This window comes from Labeo rohita, chromosome 10, assembly GCF_022985175.1.
Source record: "Labeo rohita strain BAU-BD-2019 chromosome 10, IGBB_LRoh.1.0, whole genome shotgun sequence".
NCBI lineage: Eukaryota > Metazoa > Chordata > Actinopteri > Cypriniformes > Cyprinidae > Labeo > Labeo rohita.
In genome coordinates this window covers 1,202,633-1,227,350 of record NC_066878.1, presented here as the reverse complement: position 1 = coordinate 1,227,350, position 24,718 = coordinate 1,202,633, and the positions used below count along the sequence as shown (strand labels likewise).

Genomic DNA, 24,718 nt, shown 5'->3' with positions numbered 1-24,718 from the left:
GCCACAGTTCTTCTGGATTTAGTCTGTCTCAGTTTTTTCTGTTTCTTAAGAAAGACTGGATTGAATGATGGAGAGATTAGATCTCTGTTTGCACAAAGAGTCTGACAACAGCCTGTGCTCCATACAAAAATCTCAATGGATTATTATAATTAACGACAAAATGAATGTTTAGAGATGTAAACTGATATTTCCTACTGACACATTACAGCAAAAGACTGACTTTAACTGACTTTAAACCATTTTTTAGCTGATGAAAACACTAGTGGCCTAAGACAGTACTGTATATATATATATACACATTTTCTGATTATTTGATTAATCGACAGAACAATCTACAGATTACTCGATTACTTAAATAATTGTTAGTGTCAGCCCTAAATTAGTGAATAGTGTAAACAGTGCAAGCCGTGTCTGCGTGAAACCAGGCCTTGGACTTTGGTCCTATCAATATGTCCTCGGAAGGCAATTTTTATTGAGGGAGACAGCAGCTATATTAAATATTAAATATAAATATTACCTATATTACTGTTACTTTTGTTATATTTTAGGATACCCTACAAAACATTTTGTAGTGCCTAAAAACTCATATACAGTACAGTACATATTTGTATAAACAAGTATTTTTTTAAGTGATACATATTTTTATAATTATACTGTTAATAGCCTAAATTTAAATACAAGTTCCTTATAGCTTTGATCATACATATAATCTGTACATAATACTGACTCTACATAAAAAAATGAAAAAGACACATTCTCATTAAAACTTTATTTTATTAAGCAAATTCAACAAGTGCCACACTTAAGCTACTGTAGAAGATCTTCAGAGATTGTTTCATGCCAAAAATAAATAAATAAATAATTAAAAACAGGGTAAAAAAAAGTAAAAGAAACAGGGCCTGCTACTTACAGTATGTGGCATTAACACTATTACAATTACAGATGAATTAGAACTATAATTGCCAAAAAAATTCATCATTAATGGTGATCTGTAAAAATGTCAACCAGAGAGGATGCTACCTGAAATATTCTCAGAGATAGGATATGTTTAAGTGACTTTCTAAACCAGGAGTAAAATAAAGCATAGATTACAGGATTCAGACCTGAGTTAACATACATTGTCCATGTTAGAAAATTTGCTGTGGTAGAAGGGATTACTGCATCCCCTGTTAGAGAAAAAATATAAATTGGTAAATAGCAGAGTAGATGAATTACCACAATGATTCCCAATGTTACAGCAGCTTTGTTCTCTGATTTCCTCTTCACTGAACCATCCAAAACACACTTTCCACCCTTCATCTGAGAGTTTATAACTTTCACCTGTTGTTGTGCTACACAGAAAATCCTTAAATATAAAGTTAAGTTCAGGATACAAGGAAACAGAAAAGTAAAGAAGAAGTCAGTGACTCTCCAGGCAAAATTTATCATGAAGCTGCACTCTCCATAACACGCATATATTCTCTGTGAGGAGTCAAAATATCCATTACTGATTACCATTGTAGTGTTATAGAATGAGGAACAACACCAGCTGAGAAAAATACTCACCAAACTTTTGGTCATTGTTACTTTTTGTGGATACATAAGAGGGTGATTCACAGCCACATACCGATCAGCAGCAATGAAAATTAAATTACTGAGCGATGCTGAGAGAACCAGGCCAAGGATAATGATAAACAGGCCACAGAAAGCATTTCCAAAGTACCAGCATGTCTCAATCAACTTAATGGCTTCCACAGGAATTACAATAAGTCCAACAAGCAGGTCGGCCACAGCCAGAGAGAGAATGAGCAGGTTGGTCGGAGTGTGAAGCTTCTTGAAGTGAGAGATGGAGATGATCACCAGCAGATTCAGAAACACAGTCCATGCTGACAGCAATGAAAAAAACACATACATGATATTGTATTCATGATTGGAGCGTTTTTCCTTGATACATGATGAGTTGATGTCAGGAAAGCAGTACTGAGTCTCATGATCTTCTGTCCCATAGGCCATGAGTGAGTCTCCTCCTATTAGGAGTTCGTTCTGCTCTCCTTACTGTGTTTTCATTTATACATTGTCTGGATCACACTGACCAACCCATCTGCCGCCCACTCTGATGCTGAACAATGACATTTTTTTTTAAATAGTAGTTTTAGTGAAATTGCTGTAGCCACAAGCACAATACAGAGTCTGCAGCGGGACCTTGCACATAACTGGGCATGTTATGACACTTGATGATATCAATAATAAAGGTTGAAAGTGCAAGTGGACCAAGAACAGTATTGTCTAGCTTAATATTCAACATCCATTTATATGTATAGGTATTTATAGAATATAAACATAACAATCTATTGACTTGCAAGAGAGTTTCACATTATAAATACTTAGCTCATGGAACAATAATTAAAATGATTAAAAATGAATACTCTCATCATTTGTATCTGATGAACAAAGAATTTTAGAAGTAGAATAGGGTGCAGACTATGCAACAGGCAATTGTAGGCAAATTCACAAAAGGTGTCATGATAAAACTAACAGAAAGAACACAAAACAAACATATAAACAAAACTGACTTTGTAAATTGTAAAACCAAATAAATAATAACAACATGACAGTAACTGGATTGGACTATTTGTGGATAGTACAATACCAAAATTCACCACAAATGCAAATGGAATCACGTTCATTAAAAATACCTTACATCATTTGTTAAAAACAGGAATTAGATTTTAAGTTGATTTTAATGTTTAAATCATTATAGTTGAGATGCAGTTACACAGTCATTGTCATACCCACTATTTGCATGAACTGATGATTAAAACACTTTTCAAAATTACCTAAAGGTGATCAGCTATGGCAGCTAAAGCTAGCATCAGTACATTTAAATATAAACATATGTTTTTCTATTACCTGCACTGTTCGCAAGCCTTTTGTTCCTCTAATAAAACCCTAATATTTCAACAAATCGCTGATCAGATATCAACAATCATGTGCTTTACCCACATAGCTATACATGCCCCAGGTAAACAGCTGGTCATGGCAGACGTGTACTGCCTCTATACCCACTGAAAGCGACGAGAATAAACCAGAGCACAGTGTTCAACATTTGTGGTGAGTCCTTGTTACAACAGGTCAGACAATCAGACCACTTTAATGAAGGAAATTAATATCAAATTGATAAAATGTCATATACTATAATAAAATACAACAGGCTCTGCAAGGTACTGGTGGGCCTGTATCATGGTAGTCCCAAGGGTGATTTGTTTCTTTTACAAGTGTCAGAAAAGATGAATGATGCGAAAACTCAGAGGCCCAATTATAATTATGATTTATTTTCTACATGTACTATTGCTGCAGAGATGATCCTCCATAGAGCTGTTCATTAAAGGTGTGAAATAAACACACAACACACTACACTGATGCAACAGTGTTGTGACATTTCAATCTTTTATTTTTAGCCCTCCATGAGCATAACAGTAAGCCAAACAAGCCCATCAGGCCCAAATGCAGTGCAGCGAAAACCACTAATAAATGATGACAGTTGTTTATGCAATTACTGATTTCCTTTTCCTTAATATTATTTATAGTAGTAGTAGTAGTAGTAGTATTTAAATGATTCAATACAGAGCTATTTATACTACAGCAAAGAAGTTTAAAGTGTCAGTATTTTGCATCAAGTACCTCTACTGTATATTTAGTGATGACATGGTTGGTAACAGCCTGGCTTTCACTGTTATGGTGAAGACCCCAGTGTTTCTTATTAATTACCTAACTAATCAACGTGATCTCATGATAATTCGTATGTATTTTTACGTAAAATGTGGTTCTATAAAATGTATATTTAATTAGGTTTTTCCAAGCACTAAAACAAACAATACTGATGTATTTTCAGCATTTAAACGTATAAATACTTACATATTTTCAGAATTTAAACATACAATACTGTTGCATTGATGACACCTAAAAAATGAATCCTTATGAAAATTGAGATCACATATTTTTTTTAGTTGTCATATCAATGGCCTTGTTTTCAACTGCATCATTAAATTGTTTACTTGTTTACTTAATATGAAATGATAATATTTTGTTCTGTTCTGTGTGATTTCTGCTTCCCGCTTGTTTCCAAGAATAGGCCTACATAATGTTTCAAAAATACACTTTAAACCATTAAAATAAATAACATTTTTGCAATCATTTAACCTTTACTTGCCATGTAATATTTGCCTTGTTTGCCATGGGCATTTTCTCCGACACGTTGTGACTGACAATAGAACCATAAACTACACATAAAAAGGCAACATAATCACAAAATAAAACTATTTTATTTGTGTGCTGTAAACCAAATCCAGCTCTGCTACTAATTTTTTTTTTAAAACTGTTATCCCTGTAACAGCTATCATCAGCTGTTCCTTCATCTTGCCTGAGATTTCAAATGTTACTAGAAAGCATGAGGCTGATTTGTTAGTTCTTGTCACATGATGTCATAAGATGTTCCTGGATCAACATCTTTGTTGACCCTGGAACAACATTGTGATTAACCAATCAGATTTGAATATTTTTTTTTTTTTTTTTTTTTTTTTTTTTGAAGTTTAGGCTTACAACCAGTGTTTGGTGCTTGTACATCAGTGTCATTCATTTATCATTTCCTCTGATTTTAGGGATTACTCATAGGTAAGGTTAGGTTTAGGTGTAGGGATGTGGTCAAGACTACATTTTTGGATTAAAATGTTGTTTTAGGGTCAACAAAATATGTTGACTCAGGAACACATCTCTAACTCATCATCATCCATGTGGGGAAGAATGATATTCGGAAAGAGCAGTCAGAACTCCTAAAGAAGTACTTCAGTGAACTCATCTAAACACTTCAAAGACTTGAAGTTCAGCCGTTCATCAGTGGACCACTCCCAGCAAGGGGAACTAACATGTTTTCACGGTTGCTCGGGCTGAATACATGGCTACAAAGAACCCACAGTCTAAAAGGAGTCAACTTCATTGACAAATTCAATCTTTTCTGGGGCCATAGACAACTGTTTAAACTGGATGGCCTCCACCCAAACAAACTTGGTGCAAGAGTGCTAAAGGACAACATCTATTTTTCACTCCGTCATCCTTCAGTAGAGTGTGCCAGTCCACCCAACATGAATGGCACTCACACACCTGGACAAAGTATGAGTGACCACAGGACTTCAAATCAGCTTCAGAGTCGTCATGTGGTCGACACATCCCACAAGGACACTGACAATGCCACACAGCCATAACAAGAACTGCTCATGGACACCATCCCGGCTGAGCCCTACCCACAGAGCTCATCACAGACAGACTGTGACGTACTACAACAGCTCCAAGACTCAGCGCCGAAGGACGACTTTCTGGTAAACAGCCAGGAAAGCCAGGACAAAATATTTCAGCCACCGGAAACACCAGAGCCAGAGCCCCGCTCACCAGACACATTATCCCTCTCTCCAGCATCTCCACTTCTAAGCTTCTCACAGAAAATGGAGGAACTGGTATATGCTGGAACCAGACTGTCCCACTCTTTTGCTGCAAGCCCCCAGATATCAACTAAAAAACAGCGGGCACCACAACCACCAAAGCCTGTGGCCCAGCACGCCCTCCTCCTCCTTCAAGAGCTCTCCGGCCGCTGCCACAACGCCAGGGCCCAAACCCTCCTCCATCTGCTGTAGGTGAACCAAAAACAACTGATAACAACTCTCAGTGATATGTGTCGGGTCCCCGCTACGATAGCAGCAACACTCAGGAATGTTTACATAACAAGCGGGAACCCAGTGTGCCTGTAGCTTTCTTTATCTCTGTTTTATCACGTGATAGAAAGTGTAAGGCCTTCTCAAGCCGTAAAGCTGACCCATCTAATCTGTGGCCTATTAGGTATCAAACTAAGACTGCTTTAGAGACAAAAAGTAATGGCATCAAGTTAGCATTTTTAAACATTCACTCACTAAAAAATAAATCAATTCTGATCAATGACTTAATAACCACATACAACCTGGATTTTATGTTTCTAATTGAAACATGGCTTGAAGACAGCTGCAGTGCAACAGTCCTCAATGAAACAGCCCCTCCTAACTTTACTTTTATGAGTGTCTGCAGAGCTGTTAGGAGAGGTGGAGGTGTAGCTGCTCTATTTAAAGATGTCTATCAATGTAAGCAAGTGTCATTTGGTCAGTACTTTTGAATATCTAGGGATTGTGCTGAAAGGTGCTCCTTGAATTCTATTTATCATTATTTACAGGCCTCCAAAATACTCTCCTGCCTTTGTTGAAGAGTTCACAGAACTGCTATCGATGAGTTCCTCAGAGTTTGACTGTTTTGCTATTGCAGGGGATTTTAATTTTCACATAGAAAATGCAGAAATCAAAACTACAAAAGAAATTATAACCATTTTAAACACAATTGACCTGATTCAGCATGTGCATGGACCCACACACAATCGTGGACACACTCTTGATTTACTCATTAGTAAGGGTCTAAACATTTCATCCATTGTCATTAAGGACGTAGCACTATCTGATCACTTCTGTATTTTCTTTGATATACTGATCTCTGCTACCACTGAATCTAGATCCGTCTCTGTCAGAAAGAGCTGTATTAACGAAAACACTAGTGTGCTGTTTATGAAGGCTATATCTTCAATGCCAAGCATTTCTACAGACTCTGTTGATCTTCTCCTGGAGTCCTTTAAATCAAAAGTTAAGAATGTCATTGATGACAATGCACCAGTGAAAGTCAGTAAGACGACTGGCAGACAAAAATCATGTTGGAGAAAATCAACAGCAGTACAGAGTATGAAAAGACAACGCAGAAAAGCTGAGCGGATGTGGTGGAAGACAAAACTTATAATTCACTATAGCATCTATAAAGACAGCCTTCATGCTTTCAATGTGGAACTAGCCACAGCAAGACAGAAGTTCTTCTCAAACCTTATAAACAGTAACCTAAACAACACTCGCACTCTTTTTGCTACTGTTGAGAGACTAACAAACCCCCCAAGTCAGATTCCCAAGGAAATGCTCTCTGACAGCAAATGCAATGAGTTTGCTTCCTTCTTTTCAGAGAAGATCATTAATATCAGAAAGGTGATTAGCACATCATCAAGTTATGCAGAGGTTAGACAGATACGACTGCAATTTCAAAAAGCAGTCACTTTGTCTGTTTTTGAAGCAATTGATAGCAAACCTTTGGAAGAAGTAGTACAGTACCTTAAATCCTCAACTTGCAACCTTGACACACTTCCCACATCTTTTTTCAAAATTGTGTTTAACTGTTTAGAAGCAGATCCCTTAGAAGTGGTGAACACCTCACTTCTTTCTGGGACTTTTCCAAACTACCTGAAAACTGCAGTTGTTCCTTCTGAAAAAGAGCAATCTTGATAACACCATATTGAGAAACTATAGACCAATATCTAATCTTCCTTTTATAGGCAAGATTATTGAAAAGGTAGTTTTCAATCAGTTGAACAATTACTTAAACTCAAATGGATACCTGGACAATTTTGAATCTGGTTTCCGACCGCATCACAGCACAAAGATGGCGCTCGTTAAGATAATAAATGATATTCGCCTAAATTCAGATTCTTGCAAAATATCAGTGCTGGTACTACTAGATCTTACTGTGATCTACTAGTTCTGCGTTTGACACTGTCGATCATAACATTCTTCTAGAGAGACTGGAAAACTGGGTCGGGCTTTCTGGGATGGCTCTCAATTGGTTCAGGTCATACTTAGAAGGGAGAGGTTATTATGTGAGTATAGGAGAGCATAAGTCTAAGTGGACGTCCATGACATGCAGAGTCCCTCAAGGCTCAATTCTTGCGCTGCTCGTTTAGCCTGTATATGCTCCCACTAAGTCAAATAATGAGAAAGAACCAAATTGCCTATCACAGCTATGCTGATGATACCCAGATTTACCTAGCCTTATCGCCAAATGACTACAGCCCCATTGATTCCCTCTGCCAATGCATTGATGAAATTAACAGTTGGATGTGCCAGAACTTCCTTCAGTTAAACAAGGAGAAAAAGCCTCGTTCAGACTGTCAGCCCAAATCCGTTTTTGTCCATATCTAGATGGAATCGGATTTGAATAACTGACTGTCCACACAGTCATATCGCAACTGTTCAAATCGGATTTGTGTGTCCATAAGCCCTCTTTCGTTTTACGGAATGTGCGTTGGTTTCTATGGCAATGCCGTTGCGGTGTTATGCCAACGCTAAAATCACAATAACAGCATTACAATTTGCAATATAGATGCTGTCTTGTGATATGACAACGTTGCCGTCGCGTTTGATTATATTTCGTCTTCTAAAGCAGCGGCAGAAACGCAGGAAGCTGGAATGTGCGACTTTATTCTGTGCTGCCGTCTCCGCTGGTTTCAAAACTCAAAGAGGTGCGTATACTAGTTGTATATTGTCTTTTCCCACTTGATTGCAGTTCGCAACAACACAAGCTTGTTTCTGCAAAGACGTTTGTTATGTTTTCCACAAAAACGTCTGACGTGTTTACGTTTTACGTGGCATGAAAACGTGAAAAAGCAGAAATCCGATTTGAATAGGATTCCAAACCACATACGAATGTAGCTCGAAACGGATTTGACCAAATCAGATTTCATGTAGTTCGTTGCTGTTCAGACTACCTAAATATGATCGGATTTCAATTGGATTTGCATACAAATCGGATATGGGCTGACAGTCTGAACGAGGCTAAAGTCATTGCATTCGGAAGCAAAGAGGAAGTTCTTAAGGTGAATGCATACCTTGATGCTAGGGGTCAAACAACTAAAAACCAAGTCAGGAATCTTGGTGTGATTCTGGAGTCAGACCTTAGTTTCAGTAGTCATGTCAAAGCAGTAACTAAATCAGCATACTATCATCTCAAAAACATTGCAAGAATTAGATGTTTTGTTTCCAGTCAAGACTTAGAGAAACTTGTTCATGCCTTTATCACAAGCAGTGGATTATTGTAATGGTCTCCTCACTGGCCTTCCCAAGAAGACCATTAGACAGCTGCAGCTCGTCCAGAACGCTGCTGCCAGGATTCTGACTAGAACCAGAAAATCTGAGCATATCACACCAGTCCTCAGGTCCCTACACTGGCTTCCAGTTATATTTAGAATTGATTTTAAAGTACTTTTACTCATTTATAAATCACTCAATGGCCTAGGACCTAAATACATTGCAGATATGCTCACTGAATATAAACCTAACAGACCACTCAGATCATTAGGATCGAGTCAGTTAGAAATACCAAGGGTTCACACAAAACAAGGGGAATCCGCTTTTAGCTGTTATGCTGCCCGCAGTTGGAACCAGCTTCCAGAAGAGATCAAATGTGCTAAAACATTAACTACATTTAAATCTAGACTTAAAACTCATCTGTTTAGCTGTGCATTTACTGAATAAGCACTGTGCTTCATCCGAACTGATTGCACTATGTATAATCATTTTCTGTTTTTAACTATCTTAAATTTATGTTAAATCAATTTTTAAATGATTTTTAAATCATTAAATCAATCAGATTTTACATTTTACATTTTTTGTTTTATTGTTGTGATCATTGTTTTTATGATTGTTCTACATCCTTTTTGTGATTATTGTTTTAATATAATACTGTTTTTTATGATTATTCTACTTCCTTTTATGTAAAGCACTTTGAATTACATTTGTGTATGAAATGTGCTATATAAATAAACTTGCCTTGCCTTGCCTAACTCAGCAAAATCAGGACGTGCATGTATATACAATGAGACCAGGCTGGACTAATGTGTTCCACCATGTTTTCATACTGAAAATATGTGTCAAGGTTTAAGTATACATGGTCAACTGGACTGACCTGGTTTGTGGATGTTCACCTTTTCTCTTCAATAAAGCTGCAGTTAGATGTATACCTATACTGTCCTTGCAAAATGTGATAGTAAAATCAATGAAAAAAAAAAAAAAACATCATTTGATTTAATTGATTTAATCAAAGGATGCTGGCTCCCATATTTTAAGCACTAGGATATGCTCATTTAAGTTTAACTTTTGCGTATTTTCTGTCAGTACAGTAAAGAGTGACACACAGCCAAATAATGTTCAACAATTATAACACATTCTGAAATGGGGTCGTGACACTTGAATTAATATCGAGATCAGAGTCTGACACAAAAATGTCTGACTTTTCTTAAAACTAGTCCACAGCAGAACAGAAGGAAAGACAGACAAGGTGAAGGAAACATAGGATTTGTCATTAGTACTGGTTTACTCATGCCACAACACATTAAAAGTAATTATTCACTTTCAACAAATAAAAAAATACATCACGTTACTTAGTTTTTTCCTGTTTATGTGCTTATGGTAACTAACAGACATCTGCTATCCAGTATGTTCACGTCCAATTTAGAGACCAAAAAAGGAGAGGAAAAGTTTTATACATTCATTTGTGTTTACAAAAAAAAAAAAAAAAAAAAAAAAAAAATCAAATTAAATCAACCTTTAAAAATATCCATGAGAGATGATGCTGGGTCCAATATTTTAAGAGTTAAGATGTGTTTAATTGTTATTTTCTGTGGGTGACACACAGCCACATAACGATCAACAGCAATTAAAACTAAATTACTTAGAGAGGTTGAGCCGAGCAGTCCCATGATTATTATAAACAGTCCACAGAAAGCATCTCCAAAGTACCAACACGTCTCAATCAGCCTGGTGGCCTCTACAGGCATGACAATAAGTCCAATAAACAGATCAGCCACAGAGAGAGAATGAGCAGGTTGGTTGGAGTGTGAAGCTTCTTGAAGTGAGAGATGGAGATGATCACCAGCAGATTCAGAAACACAGTCCATGCTGACAGCAATGAAAAAAACATATACATGATATTGTATTCATGACTGGAGCGTTTTTCCTTGTTACATGATGAGTTGATGGCAGGAAAGCAGTATTGAGTCTCATGATCCTCTGTCTCATAGGCCATGAGTGAATCTCCTCCTGTTAGGAGTTTGTTCTGCTCTCACTGTCCTTTCATTTATACAGTGTCTCGATTAGACTGACCAACCCATCTACCGCCCACTCCGATGCTGCATAATGATTTTTTTCATTCAATAATTCCTCAGTCACAGCATACACTGGAGTCACAGCTGCTGTAGATGAATCAAAGGTCAATAAAAAGGCCAGGGCTTTTTTCTTCTGGCCCAATCGGGCCAGTGGTTCAAATTTTTACTTGCCCGGTCAAAATTTTCACTGGCCCTGCTACACAAAAATAAAATAGTTGCTGTTATCATTGTTTTTGACCCATATTATCTTTATTTTAATAAATAAGCTTATATGTCATTAAATTTTAAATACCAGTTGTACAATTCTCTAAACCTATTAGCCTGATATAAAGTACAAACATTATTTGTTTGTTCAAAAATAATTGTATCTTTATTATTTTATTACAACTGAAATGATTCTTTAGGGAAAAACAGCAGACAGACAGTGTCTGCCAGCAGGTGGCACTTATGGAATAATGATACAGCATTTCCTTGGTTACTGCTGTAAACAGAGCTGTGATTATGAATGCAACTTTAAATGCATTATACAGAGGCAAATGAAAAGAAAACGCCATATAAACATTTCTTAAAACAGTCAGTTCATCTCAGAGATACACTATATTGCCAAAAGTATTCGCTCACCCATCCAAATAATCGGAATCAGGTGTTCCAATCACTTCCATGGCCACAGGTGTATAAAATGGGTCGCTCTCTGGAGCTTAGTGAATCCCAGAGTGGAACTGTGATAGGATGCCACCTGTGCAACAAGTCCAGTCGTGAAATTTCCTCGCTCCTAAGTATTCCACAGTCAATTATACAACAGCAACTCAGCCACGAAGTGGTAGGCCACGTAAACTGACGGAGCGGGGTCAGGTGCATAGAGCGAAGAGGTCGAAGCGGTTTATATTTATATATACACATATACATACATACATACATATATATATATATATATATATATATATAGGGGTGTGACGAGACACTTATCCTGCGAGATGAGACGAGATACAAGACTGGGTTCACGAGAACAGGACGAGACAAGATTTTTTAAACTTTTCTTAAGAAATCCTCAATGATGAATTATATAGGGAAAATAGTCTTTATTCAACTGAAAGGTGCATTTTTAACTCTATGAAATTAATGAATTATTTGCAGTAATAAACAACATTTAAACGAGTTTCACGATTGTGGATAAATTGAGAATCCTAGTTGCTTTTAATAAATTGCAGACCATAATTCTCTCACAATTCTGGAGAAAAATGGTTAGAAAAATTAAACAAAATAACGTAATTTACTAGTGGTTCTGACAAACTGTTCATTGCTTATGTCTTTTAAAAACATATATTCATTTAAACAAAAAAACATTCAATGAGCGAGTCAGTGTTTCACTTCATTAAGACCTGTTATTGAAATCTCCTGAATGAATGATTCAATTACCTACTTTTTTTAAACGGGCAGTTTTTGCCACCTCCTGGTGGAGAAGGATAAGCGTTACTATATGTTCATAAGTGTTATACTTTCACTTTGATGATCGCTGCTGTAGACAATAAGTGTTTATACCCAAACTATAAACTTTTATCCCAGTACTTCTATTATTTAAATGTCTGTAACACAGAAATAATGACTATAATATGGTTGAAAAGACTGTTTGTGTTGCTCTTTCTGTGCTCTTTCGCTATCTTTCGGTCTACATCTGCGACTCCAGTAAAAGTAAAAGTGCTCCTCTTTCAATTTTACTCACGTGAAAGTACAAAAGTACCCGATTTTTTTATGTACTCAAGTAAAAAAGTACTGATAGATTTATTTTGCAATTTTATATAGGCTACTTAATTGAATTTTATAATAGCACATATTTTTTTATAATCCTACTGCTCAAAATACCTGGAATTTTCCCCCCAAAAAACATTTTTGTTGTTGATATGGACTATGTTGACGAGAGTGATGTAGTAATATTCAATGTGAAGCTTACATTGCCATGTACCTGAGAGAAAACAGATTTGACCATCAAATTTTCACCAGTAAGAAAAAAGTGTTTTAAAGCTTGTTTTGCATAACGTCACAGCTATATATGACATGAGAATAAGGCCTGAAGTTAGCAAGAACATTTTAAGGAAAATATAATTATATTTTCATAATGATTTTTTTTCTTTCAAATATTGTCTGTGTAAAAACACCCCTGGCCAAATGCCCCCAGAGGGCATCACTTTGCACTTTGATAAGTACTGTAGTTACCATGTTCTGAGCATGACATCCTTTCTTTTTCCCTCGGTTGTAATCTAAATATATGTATATGTAAAAAAATATGTAGACTTCATATCTAAAAATTATCTCAACTTATCACCAGCAAGCAGCTAGACAGTTAGCATCAGCTAACAATATTTACTTATTTTCAGTATGGTTGAATAAACATTCATATCTGTCTACTCTAGCTGACCCAAACAATATAAGAATTCATACTGTTGCTAAACAATATAAAAACAGATGCATAGCATTTTAATAAAACTGCTAACGTTACATCAGCAAGGAATATGAACATGCATGAGTTATTTTACTTAAGCTGTTATTTAAATTTTTTGTTTCTGATGTGTCTGAATTCAAGCATTTCAGTGCGCTTAAACAGATCACCTTTTACAGTAGATGTAATTCATAAACAACGGACAGCTTTGACCTAAATATGATTTTCAGTTATAAAAATTAATCCTAAAATTTGACATTAATAACAAATATTTGACACCGCTTGTTCGTCTTAGAGCACGTGATATTTTATAAGGAGTAACGATATGTTTTATGAAAGTACAGTCTTATGCTTTGGAATGTAGTGAAGTAAAAGTGAAAGTTACTCAAAATAAAACTACTCCAGTAAAGTACAGATACTTGAAAAATGTACTTAAGTACAGTAACGAAGTACAACTACTTCGTTACTGCCCACCACTGTATTTGTGAACCGTGATCTTGCTCTGCCTGCTACAGTATTTATCCTCTTTGCGTTTGTCTTCAGCATCTCTGGCGTGTTAATGGATGTTTAAAGAATTTGTGTCGAGCTGAAAGGCTGTACAAAAAATTACTATTTAGTGATTTTAAAGGCACTATTTGATGGGACAGCCATTTGTAGTGGTCTGAGACCATAATGGGCACTATCGAGTGCACTCATTCAATCCTATAATACACCACAGTAGTGAGTGCACAACTTATGTACATCTAGAGCCTGTACTGTGAGGGTCATGTCAAATGAATTCCCATGTCTCACCAGCAGACTGTGCCTGTAGCTAAATAATCCATCCATTTCCTAAATCCCTGGCCCAATATGACTACAGTGTAGTATCACACAGGTATACATTTCTTTTTAACTAATTATTAAATAACTTAATAGAGGTTTATACAAGCTAGCTTTCACAACAAAGTTCAAGATAAATCTTTTCTTTACTACTGGAGATGCCAGTTTTCTAATGATTACTGAATAGCAAGCACAAACAAACACAGCAAGCACAAACTGTGCAAAAGTGGCAGCCCTTGCGGTGCACTCAGTGTACGAATTCACTCACTTTCAGCTGGACTATATTAATGATGTCACAGTTATGTTTTTGGTTATGTTTTTTTGTATTTTGGCTCTGATATCTCTGAACTAGTTCCCCAAAAAGTGTTTCTCAGCTTGGTTCCTTATCATTATGTTTACCTGTGACCTCATTAATTTCCACATTAGTTCCTACTTATTTATAGACATCATTTTGTTCAGTTTTTTGTCTGGTGTCATTGTTTAGGTTGTGCTACCTGCCAGCTTATATTTGACTCTACCTCTGAATGTAATTAAAGGTAACATCATGAAAATCTGACCATTTCCGTATTTAGGTGCTATTAACAGGTCCCTGGTGCATCTACCAAGTCAGTAACTTTGCTTTGTAAGACTTTGTAGTGAGGGAATCTTCTAATCTATATAAATTACCGCCCCTTAATCTGCAAGTTTATACCCACAGAGCTGCCGTTCTGTTTTCGCAAGTGACAACAATGTACCAGTTCTCACGTCATGGATGGCAAAAGTTTGAGCAAAACATGCTAACTGTTCTGTCTTTGGCTGCACAGACAAGCACAGAACACTACATTAATCCAAACCTCAAAGGAGACAAGAGAACAGTGGATGTATTTATTTATTTACTGTATAGTACGCTACTCCCACGCAGATCTAATATAAACATGCAATTTGTTTCCCAGATGTGTACCTTCACAGACGTAACCAACTGTTTTTGTAATTTGTGTGTTTTTAAAATGAACTTTAAAATGAATATTTGACAGTTCAAGCGCAATAAGACATCCTTGGAACGTGTGTGTTCAAAAAACCCTGTATCAGAAGTTTAAACTAATATGGCTTTAAAACACAATTTCAGCATGATAGACATGATAATTAAGGGTGCTCCGATTGATCAGCTACCAATCACTATTGGCCAGTAATCGTTTTGGGATGTTTAATCGGCGGTCTCTAAAAAAGGCAGATCTCATAAACTGATCTAAAGGTGATGACACGCCTGCCATGAGAGATTTGGTATGACCATCTCAGTCTCTTTTCGGTGTGGTTAAAACAATTATAATGGTGAAGGTGAGGTACAATTCATATTTCTTCATTAAATAACTTCTAAAGTAATTTGAAAACTTCATGTGAGCCCTAATCTCACAAACAACGTAAGTGAATGACCGTGCTCTCTCGCTCTCAAAAGTGCAGTAATGGCTTCCAATCAGCACATCGCGTCCGACTATAAGCGAGGTGCACAGTTGACAGGAATTTGCACAATACTTGCACAACACAATCAGTGTCGCATCATCACTAAAGTTTTTTAAATTGCATTTCATTCTGGTGTTTAACCATTCAGAGCTGGCACGCTGTCCTGGAGACTGGACACTCATGCACACTTGAAGCATACACACATAATGCCATGTTCACATACCTCCATTTGCAGTGCATATTTTTTGAGCTCATGTTAACGGATCAAAGCGTTCAAGCTGCTCATGGTTGTGGTCTGGCAGTGCAGTCCAGGAGCGGTGTATCTGCAGCAGCGTAGAGTTCATTTCCTGCATGCGCAGAATTAGAGTGATGCTGCATTGTTTGTGCTAAACATGAACAAGGATTGACATAAAAATGTCATAATTACACCATAAATGCATATCATTAAAGTCTACTGTGTTTCCCCTCCACCCCCCAAATTAAAAAAAATCCCTTCTCACAAAAAAAAAAATAAAAATAAAAATAAATAAATAAATAAATAAATAAATAAAATAAACCCATCAGACTCCAAAAATCCTGGCTGGAGTATCGCTATAAATAATTCTACAAGATTAATGGAAGGCTTTAAAAAGATCGGTATCGGTGATCGGATCAGCAGATACAGCTTCCTGTGATCTGCAATCGGCCTCAAAAATCCTGATCGGAGCACCTCTAATGATAATCAAAACCAAACAAATGTTTTTTAACAGAGTATCTCAGCTACAAGCTGTAAAGGCATAGCTCTATTCTGGAAAAGCGGGCGGGGAGCAGCAGCTCATTTGCATATAAATATACATGCATGAATACAGCATACTTCTGCTTCCAGTGATAATAGGCATTTTCAAAATGATATAATAAATGTCCCAAGGGGTATTTTGAGATGAAACCTCACAGAAACATCCTGGGGATGCCTGAGACTTATATTACATATTGTAAAAAGGGGCATAATAAGGCACCTTTAAAGCTTATATTTTGGAACTCTGTATTCTTTACTGTCTTCATCTCAGCAACCATGTGTGACAGTACACGAGATCCCAGTTATGAAATTGGAGATTGCCTCAATCAATGTAGCCCCACAGCATAATAATCTGTTTATAACACTCATGTTTTTACAACATAATCATGGTTTATGGGGACACTTCCTGTGTCCTTGTAAACCAAATGGCTTAAAAATACATCCTAAACGTTTTTTTTTTTTTTTTTAATGTGAGAGGTAGGTTTAGGGTAATGGGATAAAAAATACACTTTGTACATACACTGTATACAGTGTAAAAACTATTGCGCCTATGGAAAATCCCTGTAAACCATAATATGTAGGACCCTGTAAACATGAACTTAAGACATTTATTACTAACTGCAATTATTTAGGATGGAAGTGAGTTTCATGTTGTGTGGAATGAACATGCACTGCACAAAGCATGTTAAGATTGTCCTTTACCTGAAGATTTATGTGATGCAGCATTAGAATTTGGCTAAAACGAGAGTGAGCAGTGCACTTATTATATATTGCCTTCCAATGCTGCCTCTCTAGGCAGCTCACTACAGTAGGTTTATTATCAGTATCTGTGTCCATCCAGTGGTGGAATTTCATAAAACCCTAAGGTATGGAATCACATTCCTTGAGGCCTCCTGAGGTGAAAATTGTGGGTAGCGTATGGCAGGGAAGGCCAGGATATGGCAACTGCTGTACTCTGTCCTACACAAACAACACCCCTGTCTACATCTTCAGTTTGGAAATAGGCTATTACAACAGAATCTTTCTTTGATCATTCAGCTGTTTACAAGAACAGCTAACAAAATAAACTGCATAAGCAAAGCTGTTTCTTGAGGATGACTCAACGTCTGAATCATTAACTAAATAAATTTGAACATGTCTTTGAGCAAAACGTATTGCTCTGACAGATTACAAAATAATCCATATGCCAACAAACAGTATACACTGATTTTGTTCAGTCATACAGATTTTAAGTGACATGAAGTTGAGCAAATTTTGGCAAAAACATGATTTAATGTCAGTAAGATCACTGGGTGAAATATTAAAAAAAAAAAATAAACAAACAAAAAAACAGGATTTGACCATGCGGGTTGGCCTCTCTCAAGGAAGTCATGTGGGTTGATATGACATTCATCTCTGTTTCATTTGTTTACACTCTGAAATCTAAGAGATTCAGTTATAACTTATGATGTTTTGCATGTATTATTGACAGTGATGGGAATAACGGCGTTATAAATAAACAGCGTTACTAACGGCATTATTTTTTCAGTAACGAGTAATCAAACAAATTACTGTTTCCTACGTTACAACGCCGTTACCATTACTGCCAATAAAATACAGCGTTATTATAATTTATTATACTATAATTATAATTTTATTTTTCAGTTCATCTGAATGGATGCACAGCGTACCTGTATTTGACGAGCTGTAAACTCTAGTGTGAAGGCACACGACTAGCCGTCACTTTGTCTCACACACCCAAAGAAAGATACAGAGCGACAGAGTTTTATACCATGCAGAATTGACGCGCTACATGTAAATGATATTCTTTGTTGTTTTTTCCTCTCAAAACAACGGAGCTCCTTTTTAATACTTTAGCTTTAAAGAACTGCTGGTTTCTCCGGTAGTAGGTGGAACTAATGTGCAAACAGCAATCTCATTGGCTGGCGCTCACCTACTATCGTCCCTGTTTTGATTACAACAAATCAGTTAGAGGTAGTAACAAGACGTTCATAAAAACACTAAATTACAAACAATATCACCACCATTCCTAAGTTCAGTCAACATGACAAACATGCATTCATACTGTCACGAATCTGGTCGGTGCTCTGCGGACCGCTCACCACCAGATGTTACTCTCACCTTTGCATTACACTCTGACTGGTACTTTGCACTTCGGACTGCATCTCCCATCCTCCACCGTGCCCATTGCGTTGCCTCCGGTAGTGAAAAAAGTAAACTCACTATAAAAACCCCGGACTTTCCCCTTGCAAGGCACGGATTGTTGTGTTGTTGTATTTCTTTCGTTAGCGTTTTCCTAGTTTCCTTGTTTCCCTGTGTTTAGTTCTCTTGCCTGGCCCATCCTGTTTTCAACCTTACGCCGCCTGCCTTTTCGGACTATCGCTCTTGTTTATTGGACTACTCTCTTCGACTGCCTGTGATATACCTGTCTGCTCCCGTCTCGACCCTGCCTGTACGACCATGTCTTTGTCTGGAAATATCAATAAAAGCTTGCGTATGGATCCGCTCGCCTCTCGACATTCACTCTCCGTTACACATACATGGTTATTCTAATTACTGAAGTTCTAATGGCTAAAGTTGAATGCTAATTATAATTATAATATTATATCAGATATTTAATATTAGTCTGGTGAGTAAAGTAAAAATGTAATTAATTTCATTAAAATTTGATTCATTTAACATATTTAATATTGGGGTCATCCAAGTTATTTAATATATTATTATTATTATTATTTTTTTTTTTTAAAAAACAACACAGTAGTTACTTTCCCTGGTAATTAGTTACTTTTATAATGATGCAACTCTGTTACTAACTCAGTTACTATTTGTGAGAAGTAACTGGTAACTATAACTAATTACTTTTCAAAGTAACATTCCCAACACTGCCCACAACAACATTAAAATAGTGTAGATTAGTGTACAATGTTTTATATTTATTTTATAGTTATATTAAATTAGATTTTTTTTTAAATAACGCAATAGTTACTTTGCCTGGTAATTAGTTACTTTATAATGATGTAACTCAGTTACTAACTCAGTTACTATTTTTGAGAAGTAACTAGTAACTATAACTAATTACTTTTTTAAAGGTACGTGCCCAACACTGATTACTGATGCACTGAACCATTTCATTAAAGTTACACACACAATACTGATGCAATGAACCAGGTTTGAAGGCTTAGAAGTGCAGTTGTGACAAATGCAAAGAACGACAGTGAAATGACCGGGCTTACAATGCTAACGAGACACAGGTGCAATGAATGCTGATGAGACTTGGCAGAGGATTATGGGCAATGGAGTCCAAGACTGATTCATTCACTATTCCCTACATTAGGCGACTTATACAGTTTACTTGAAGGAGTGAATGAAAATGATCAAATGAATTTGGACACTGAGTACCGTCGCTTTTGCATATTTCACACTTTGAAATTTGAAAGTAGCAAAGTGGCAGCTCCAGTAGTAAGATTAAAGGATTAATCTTAAAATCTGTCATAGAAATTATGAATAAACCCTAAATAAACAATTTATTAATCAATATACAATGACTTTATACCTGTATTGTATTACACTGTACCAGAGATGGGAAAGGTACACACATCCTTCACTCAAGTAGAAGTACAGATACTCATGTTTAAATATACTCTGGTAAAAACAGAAGTACTGACTACACTTTGACATGTACTTAAGTAAAAAGTACCCATTACTACTACCTGTTTTAATGTCAGACTGGTAACTGGACGTCATGTCATAATGTCACATAAATACAAAATAACTTAAATTTAAAATGTTGTTAGCTAATGAATGTATCCAGGCTAAACAATCACATTGTAGAACAGGGCAGGACTGGAACAAAAATTCAGGCTGGTAAATCTCCAGGCCATCCCATACACCCACAACAACTTCTGAAACCACTGCCATAGAAAAAATAGGGATTTCAATCACATTTTAAAAGAGGTTTAAAACCTTATGCTGGGGCTGTGCAACATAATTAAAGGTTCTTTCTTGAATGGCACCTTCACTTCCATTTTCCTTTTCAGTTTCTTCATTTTTCATAACATCTCACTTTGTTTGTTTACTTTTTTCACTAATTTTCTTTTCCCATCAGCCATCTACTGTTATGAACAGAACTGTCTCCACCTTGTTGCAAAACAACCACCTCATTATATTCTGTTTGCATTCTGTTGGGGGATTGATTACAATCTGTTTTAATTTACAACCACAGTTTTACTACAAATGGTACAAAAAAAACCCACATTTTTACTACAAGTAGACTATAGTTAGTGTGGTAAAACCATGGTTAATACGTGATTACCATGGTTTAACTGCAGTAAACATGGTTTTTGGTTTTAATTTTCATAAGGGTTGCGTTGTTATCTGCCTTAGCTCCCTCTAAACGAAATTATAAAACAATGTTTTATAACATTTATTTGCTAAATTATTACTGTGACTTTAAAGTATATAATAATAATGTTGTAACCGGGAGTGAGAGGCGAGAGGCGAGCAGATCCATACGCGAGCTTTTATTAAAGGAGCGAGACAAAAACATGGTCGTACAGGCAGGGTGAAAGCAGGAGCAGACAGGAATATCACAGGCAATCGTAGAGAATAATCCAATACAAGCGATAGTCCAAAAGGCAGGCGGCTAGACAGTCAAAACGAGATAACCAGGCGGGAAAGACAAAACACTGGGAACTAGGAACTCGGAACAAGAAACTAGGAAACGCTAACAATACAACAACAATCCGTGACTAGCATGGGGAAAGACCGGGGCTTTTATGGTGCTGCTGATTGGTCACATGTGCTGACGCAATCAGCGTGATGCATGACGGGAGATGTAGTCCGGGGTGTGGTACAAGAGTCAGAGTGTGATGATGGGGTGAGAGTGACATCTGGTGGTGAGCGGACAGCGGGACACCGACCAGATTCGTGACATAGCCCCCCCCCCCAAGGAGCGGCTTCCAGACGCTCGAAGGAAACAACAGTCCAGGGGAGCGGTGGGGCGGGAGCGAGACAGGGCGAGGGCTGGAGGGCCAGGTCCATGTGGGGGGCCCGGTGATTGAGGCAGGACCGACAGAGCAGATACCCTCCAGGGCGGGGCCGAAGGCGGAGCAAGAGCCCTCCAGGGCGGAGCCGGAGGCAGAGCAGGAGCCCTCCAGGGCGGGGCCGGAGGCGGAGCAGGAGGCGCAAGAGCCCTCCAGGGTGGAGCCGGAGGCGCAGGAGCCCTCCAGGGTGGAGCCGGAGGCGGAGCAGGACCCCTCCAGGACGGAGCAGGAGGCGGAGCTGGAGGCGCCGGAGCCCTTCAGGGCGGAGCCGGAGGCCGAGCAGGAGGCACAGGCGCCCTCCAGGGCGGAGCCGGAGGTGGAGCAGGAGCCCTCCAGGGCGGAGCAGGAGGCGGAGCAGAAGGCGCAGGAGCCCTCCAGGGCAGAACAGGAGGCAGAGCAGGTGGCGCCGGGGCCCTCCAGGGCAGAGCAGGGACCTGCGTCATGGGCTGGGACCTTGGGAGAGCAGGGATAGAGAAGACAAACAGAAGAGCAGGAGGGGCAGGAGCCCTCCATGGCAGAGCAGGAGGCACCGGGACCTTCCAGGACGGAACCGGAGGCAGAGCAGGAGGCGCCGAGGCCCTCCAGGGTGGAACAGGAGGCGCCAGGGCCCTCCAGGGCTGAGCAGGAACCCGCATAACGGACTGGGACCTGGGGAGAACAGGGACAGAGGAGGCAGACAGGAGAAAGGGAGAAGCAGAGAGTTTTGAGGTTAACGCCCCCTCCATAAGAGGTTCTACAGCCGGCGCTGACAACTTGACGTTGTTGGACTTGGAAGCTTGACTGGACTTGGAAGCTTGACTGGACTCTGGAACAACAGTCGTAGCTTGACCTGGCTCAGGAGACACGGCTGTAACTTGACTTGACCTAGTATGAATAGCTGCTGTAATGTAACTTGACTCGTGGAGAACAGGTGTGACTTGGCTTGACTCGTGGGGAACAGCTGTGACTTGGCTTGACTCGTGGGGAACAGCTGTGACCTGGCTTGACTCGTGGAGAACAGCTGTGACCTGGCTTAACTCGTGGGGCACAGCTGTGACCTGGCTTGACTCGTGGAGAACGGCAGGTGTGTCTTGACTTGACTCTGTGTCTTGACTTGACTCAGGGGTAGCCGCCGCGACATGAAGGAGCGCCACTTTGGCTGCCCATACGTCATTAGGGGTGTGTCCAGCACGTGGGCCATCATGACCACAGGTGGCGTCCGGGTGCTGACCACAGGTTCTGGAATGGCGGCCATCTTGTGCAGTGGCTTGGAGACGGCGGCCATCTTGTGCAGTGGCTCTGGCGTGGCAGCCATCTTGTGCAGTGGCTCTGGCGTGGCAGCCATCTTGTGCAGTGGCTCTGGCGTGGCAGCCATCTTGTGCAGTGGCTCAGGAAAGATGGCTGTAACTTGACTTGAGACAGGAGCAATAGCTCTGACTTGACTTGACACAGGAAACACAGCTGCAATTTGACTTGACTTGGAAACTTGACTTGACTCGGGAAATGCAGCTGCAACTTGACTTGACTTGGAAACTTGACTTGACTCGGGAAACACAGCTGCAACTTGACTTGACTTGGAAACTTGACTCGGAAAACACAGCTGCAACTTGACTTGGCTCTGGTATGGCGGCTGTGACGTGACGGAGCTCTGTTCTCGCTGCCATCTTGTGAACGGACTCCGCCGTCGCCGCCATCTTGCGAGCGCGCGCCGGCGCTGCCGCCATCTTGTGAACGGGCACCGCAGTCGCCGCCATTTTGTGAACAGGCACCGCTGTCGCCGCCATTGCTCGAGCGCACTCCGACACGGCCACCATTTCACGAGCGATCCAGGCGGAAAACGTGTTTGTGGGATCGTGCTCCGGCATGACCGCCAATTTACAAGCGGGACGCGCGGTCGCCATTACCGCGTTGTCGCGTTCCCTCTGCGCGACCCCCATGGTGCACGGCGAACCCACACACAACAGTGCAAAGTTCAAAAAAGCCTCCAGTGACGAGCGCGGGCCATCGCGTCTCAGTCGTGCACGGAGGTGCTGGTTCACGCCGTCACAAAAAATCTCAATTATTATACAGTCCGGGAGAGTGGAATGGTTTGCAATTGAAATAAACTCATGGGTAAACTGTTCGAGTGTGTGTGATCGCTGTTTGATTCTGCATAGAATTCTGTCCGTGTCCATATCAGATGAATGTCCGGGGGTGAAGCTGCTGGATCCTGTAGTGACGGATTGTTCTCTAACCGGGAGTGAGAAGACAAAACACTGGGAACTAGGAACTCGGAACAAGAAACTAGGAAACGCTAACAATACAACAACAATCCGTGACTAGCATGGGGAAAGACTGGGGCTTTTATGGTGCTGCTGATTGGTCACATGTCCTGACGCAATCAGCGTGATGCATGACGGGAGATGTAGTCCAGGGTGTGGTACAAGAGTCAGAGTGTGATGATGGGGTGAGAGTGACATCTGGTGGTGAGCGGACAGCGGGACACCGACCAGATTCGTGACAAATGTCCTTTAGCATACAATATTTTGAATGATGATAGTAGCCTAATTAAGTTTAGATTACAGTATTATTAATCCTCTGGCTGCTACTGCTAAGAGTTGCTAATGCTAATAAGCAAAGACAAAACTACAGTAGCCTATTGACAGATGAAACTGACCTGCACTTGAAGTCCTGAACAGGTCAGTAGTCAGAAAAAATAGATAAGTGAAATAAAGTACTGATACCAAAAAAATCTACTTAGTATTTGTACTTTGTTACTTCCCATCTCTGCACTGTACGCCGTCGACAAGCGCTCTGTAAAATGAAAATTTAGCTGCAGGTGCCATCTTATGGCGAGATGTGGAAAGTCATTGAACATTACAGTCCATTATGGGTGTTCTCTAGCCACTGAGTGTACATCGGTTGTACAATTTGTATTGCTGTGCATTGTAGGATTGAATGAGTGCACTCGATAATGTCCACTAAGCTTTTGGACGCCACTAAAAATGGCTGGCCCCTCAAACAGTGCCCTATTTAATTGTATAGGGGGCGGATACATCCCGAGTGATAGAGGTATGGGATGGAGTGCCCTCTGGTGGCTATTAAAGGGTACACCAGCTAGTAATCATGACAGATACATTGGCAGATCCACAGTTTGCATTGATACAGCTCTCCATCATTTGCTCCTAGGTTTGTTTGCATTTGTCAATCTAAAGATATTCATATTAATCATA

General features: G+C 39.1%; 1 protein-coding gene across 1 annotated transcript; it reads right to left on the bottom strand.

Annotated features, from left to right (window-relative positions):
- Nucleotides 1–978: 978 nt before the first annotated feature.
- LOC127172380 (trace amine-associated receptor 13c) lies at nt 979–23,443 on the bottom strand. Its single transcript, XM_051121644.1, has 3 exons — nt 23,411–23,443; nt 10,917–10,955; nt 979–1,968 (listed from the first exon to the last, which is right to left on the bottom strand). Exons 1-3 carry the CDS (start codon nt 23,441–23,443, stop codon nt 979–981), a joined length of 1,062 nt encoding a protein of 353 aa, XP_050977601.1.
- Between the last annotated feature and the right edge of the window lie 1,275 nt (nt 23,444–24,718).

Excerpts from the sequence above, each read along its gene's own strand:
- LOC127172380 (XM_051121644.1), bottom strand. The coding sequence starts at position 23,443 with ATGGGGGTCGCGCAGAGGGAACGCGACAACGCG. Across the intron at positions 10,956-23,410 it reads AGAGGGAACGCGACAACGCG|GAGGAGATTCACTCATGGCC; the intron begins GTAATGGCGACC and ends AACTCCTAACAG. Across the intron at positions 1,969-10,916 it reads CTATGAGACAGAGGATCATG|GAGACTCAGTACTGCTTTCC; the intron begins AGACTCAATACT and ends ACAGAAGATCAT.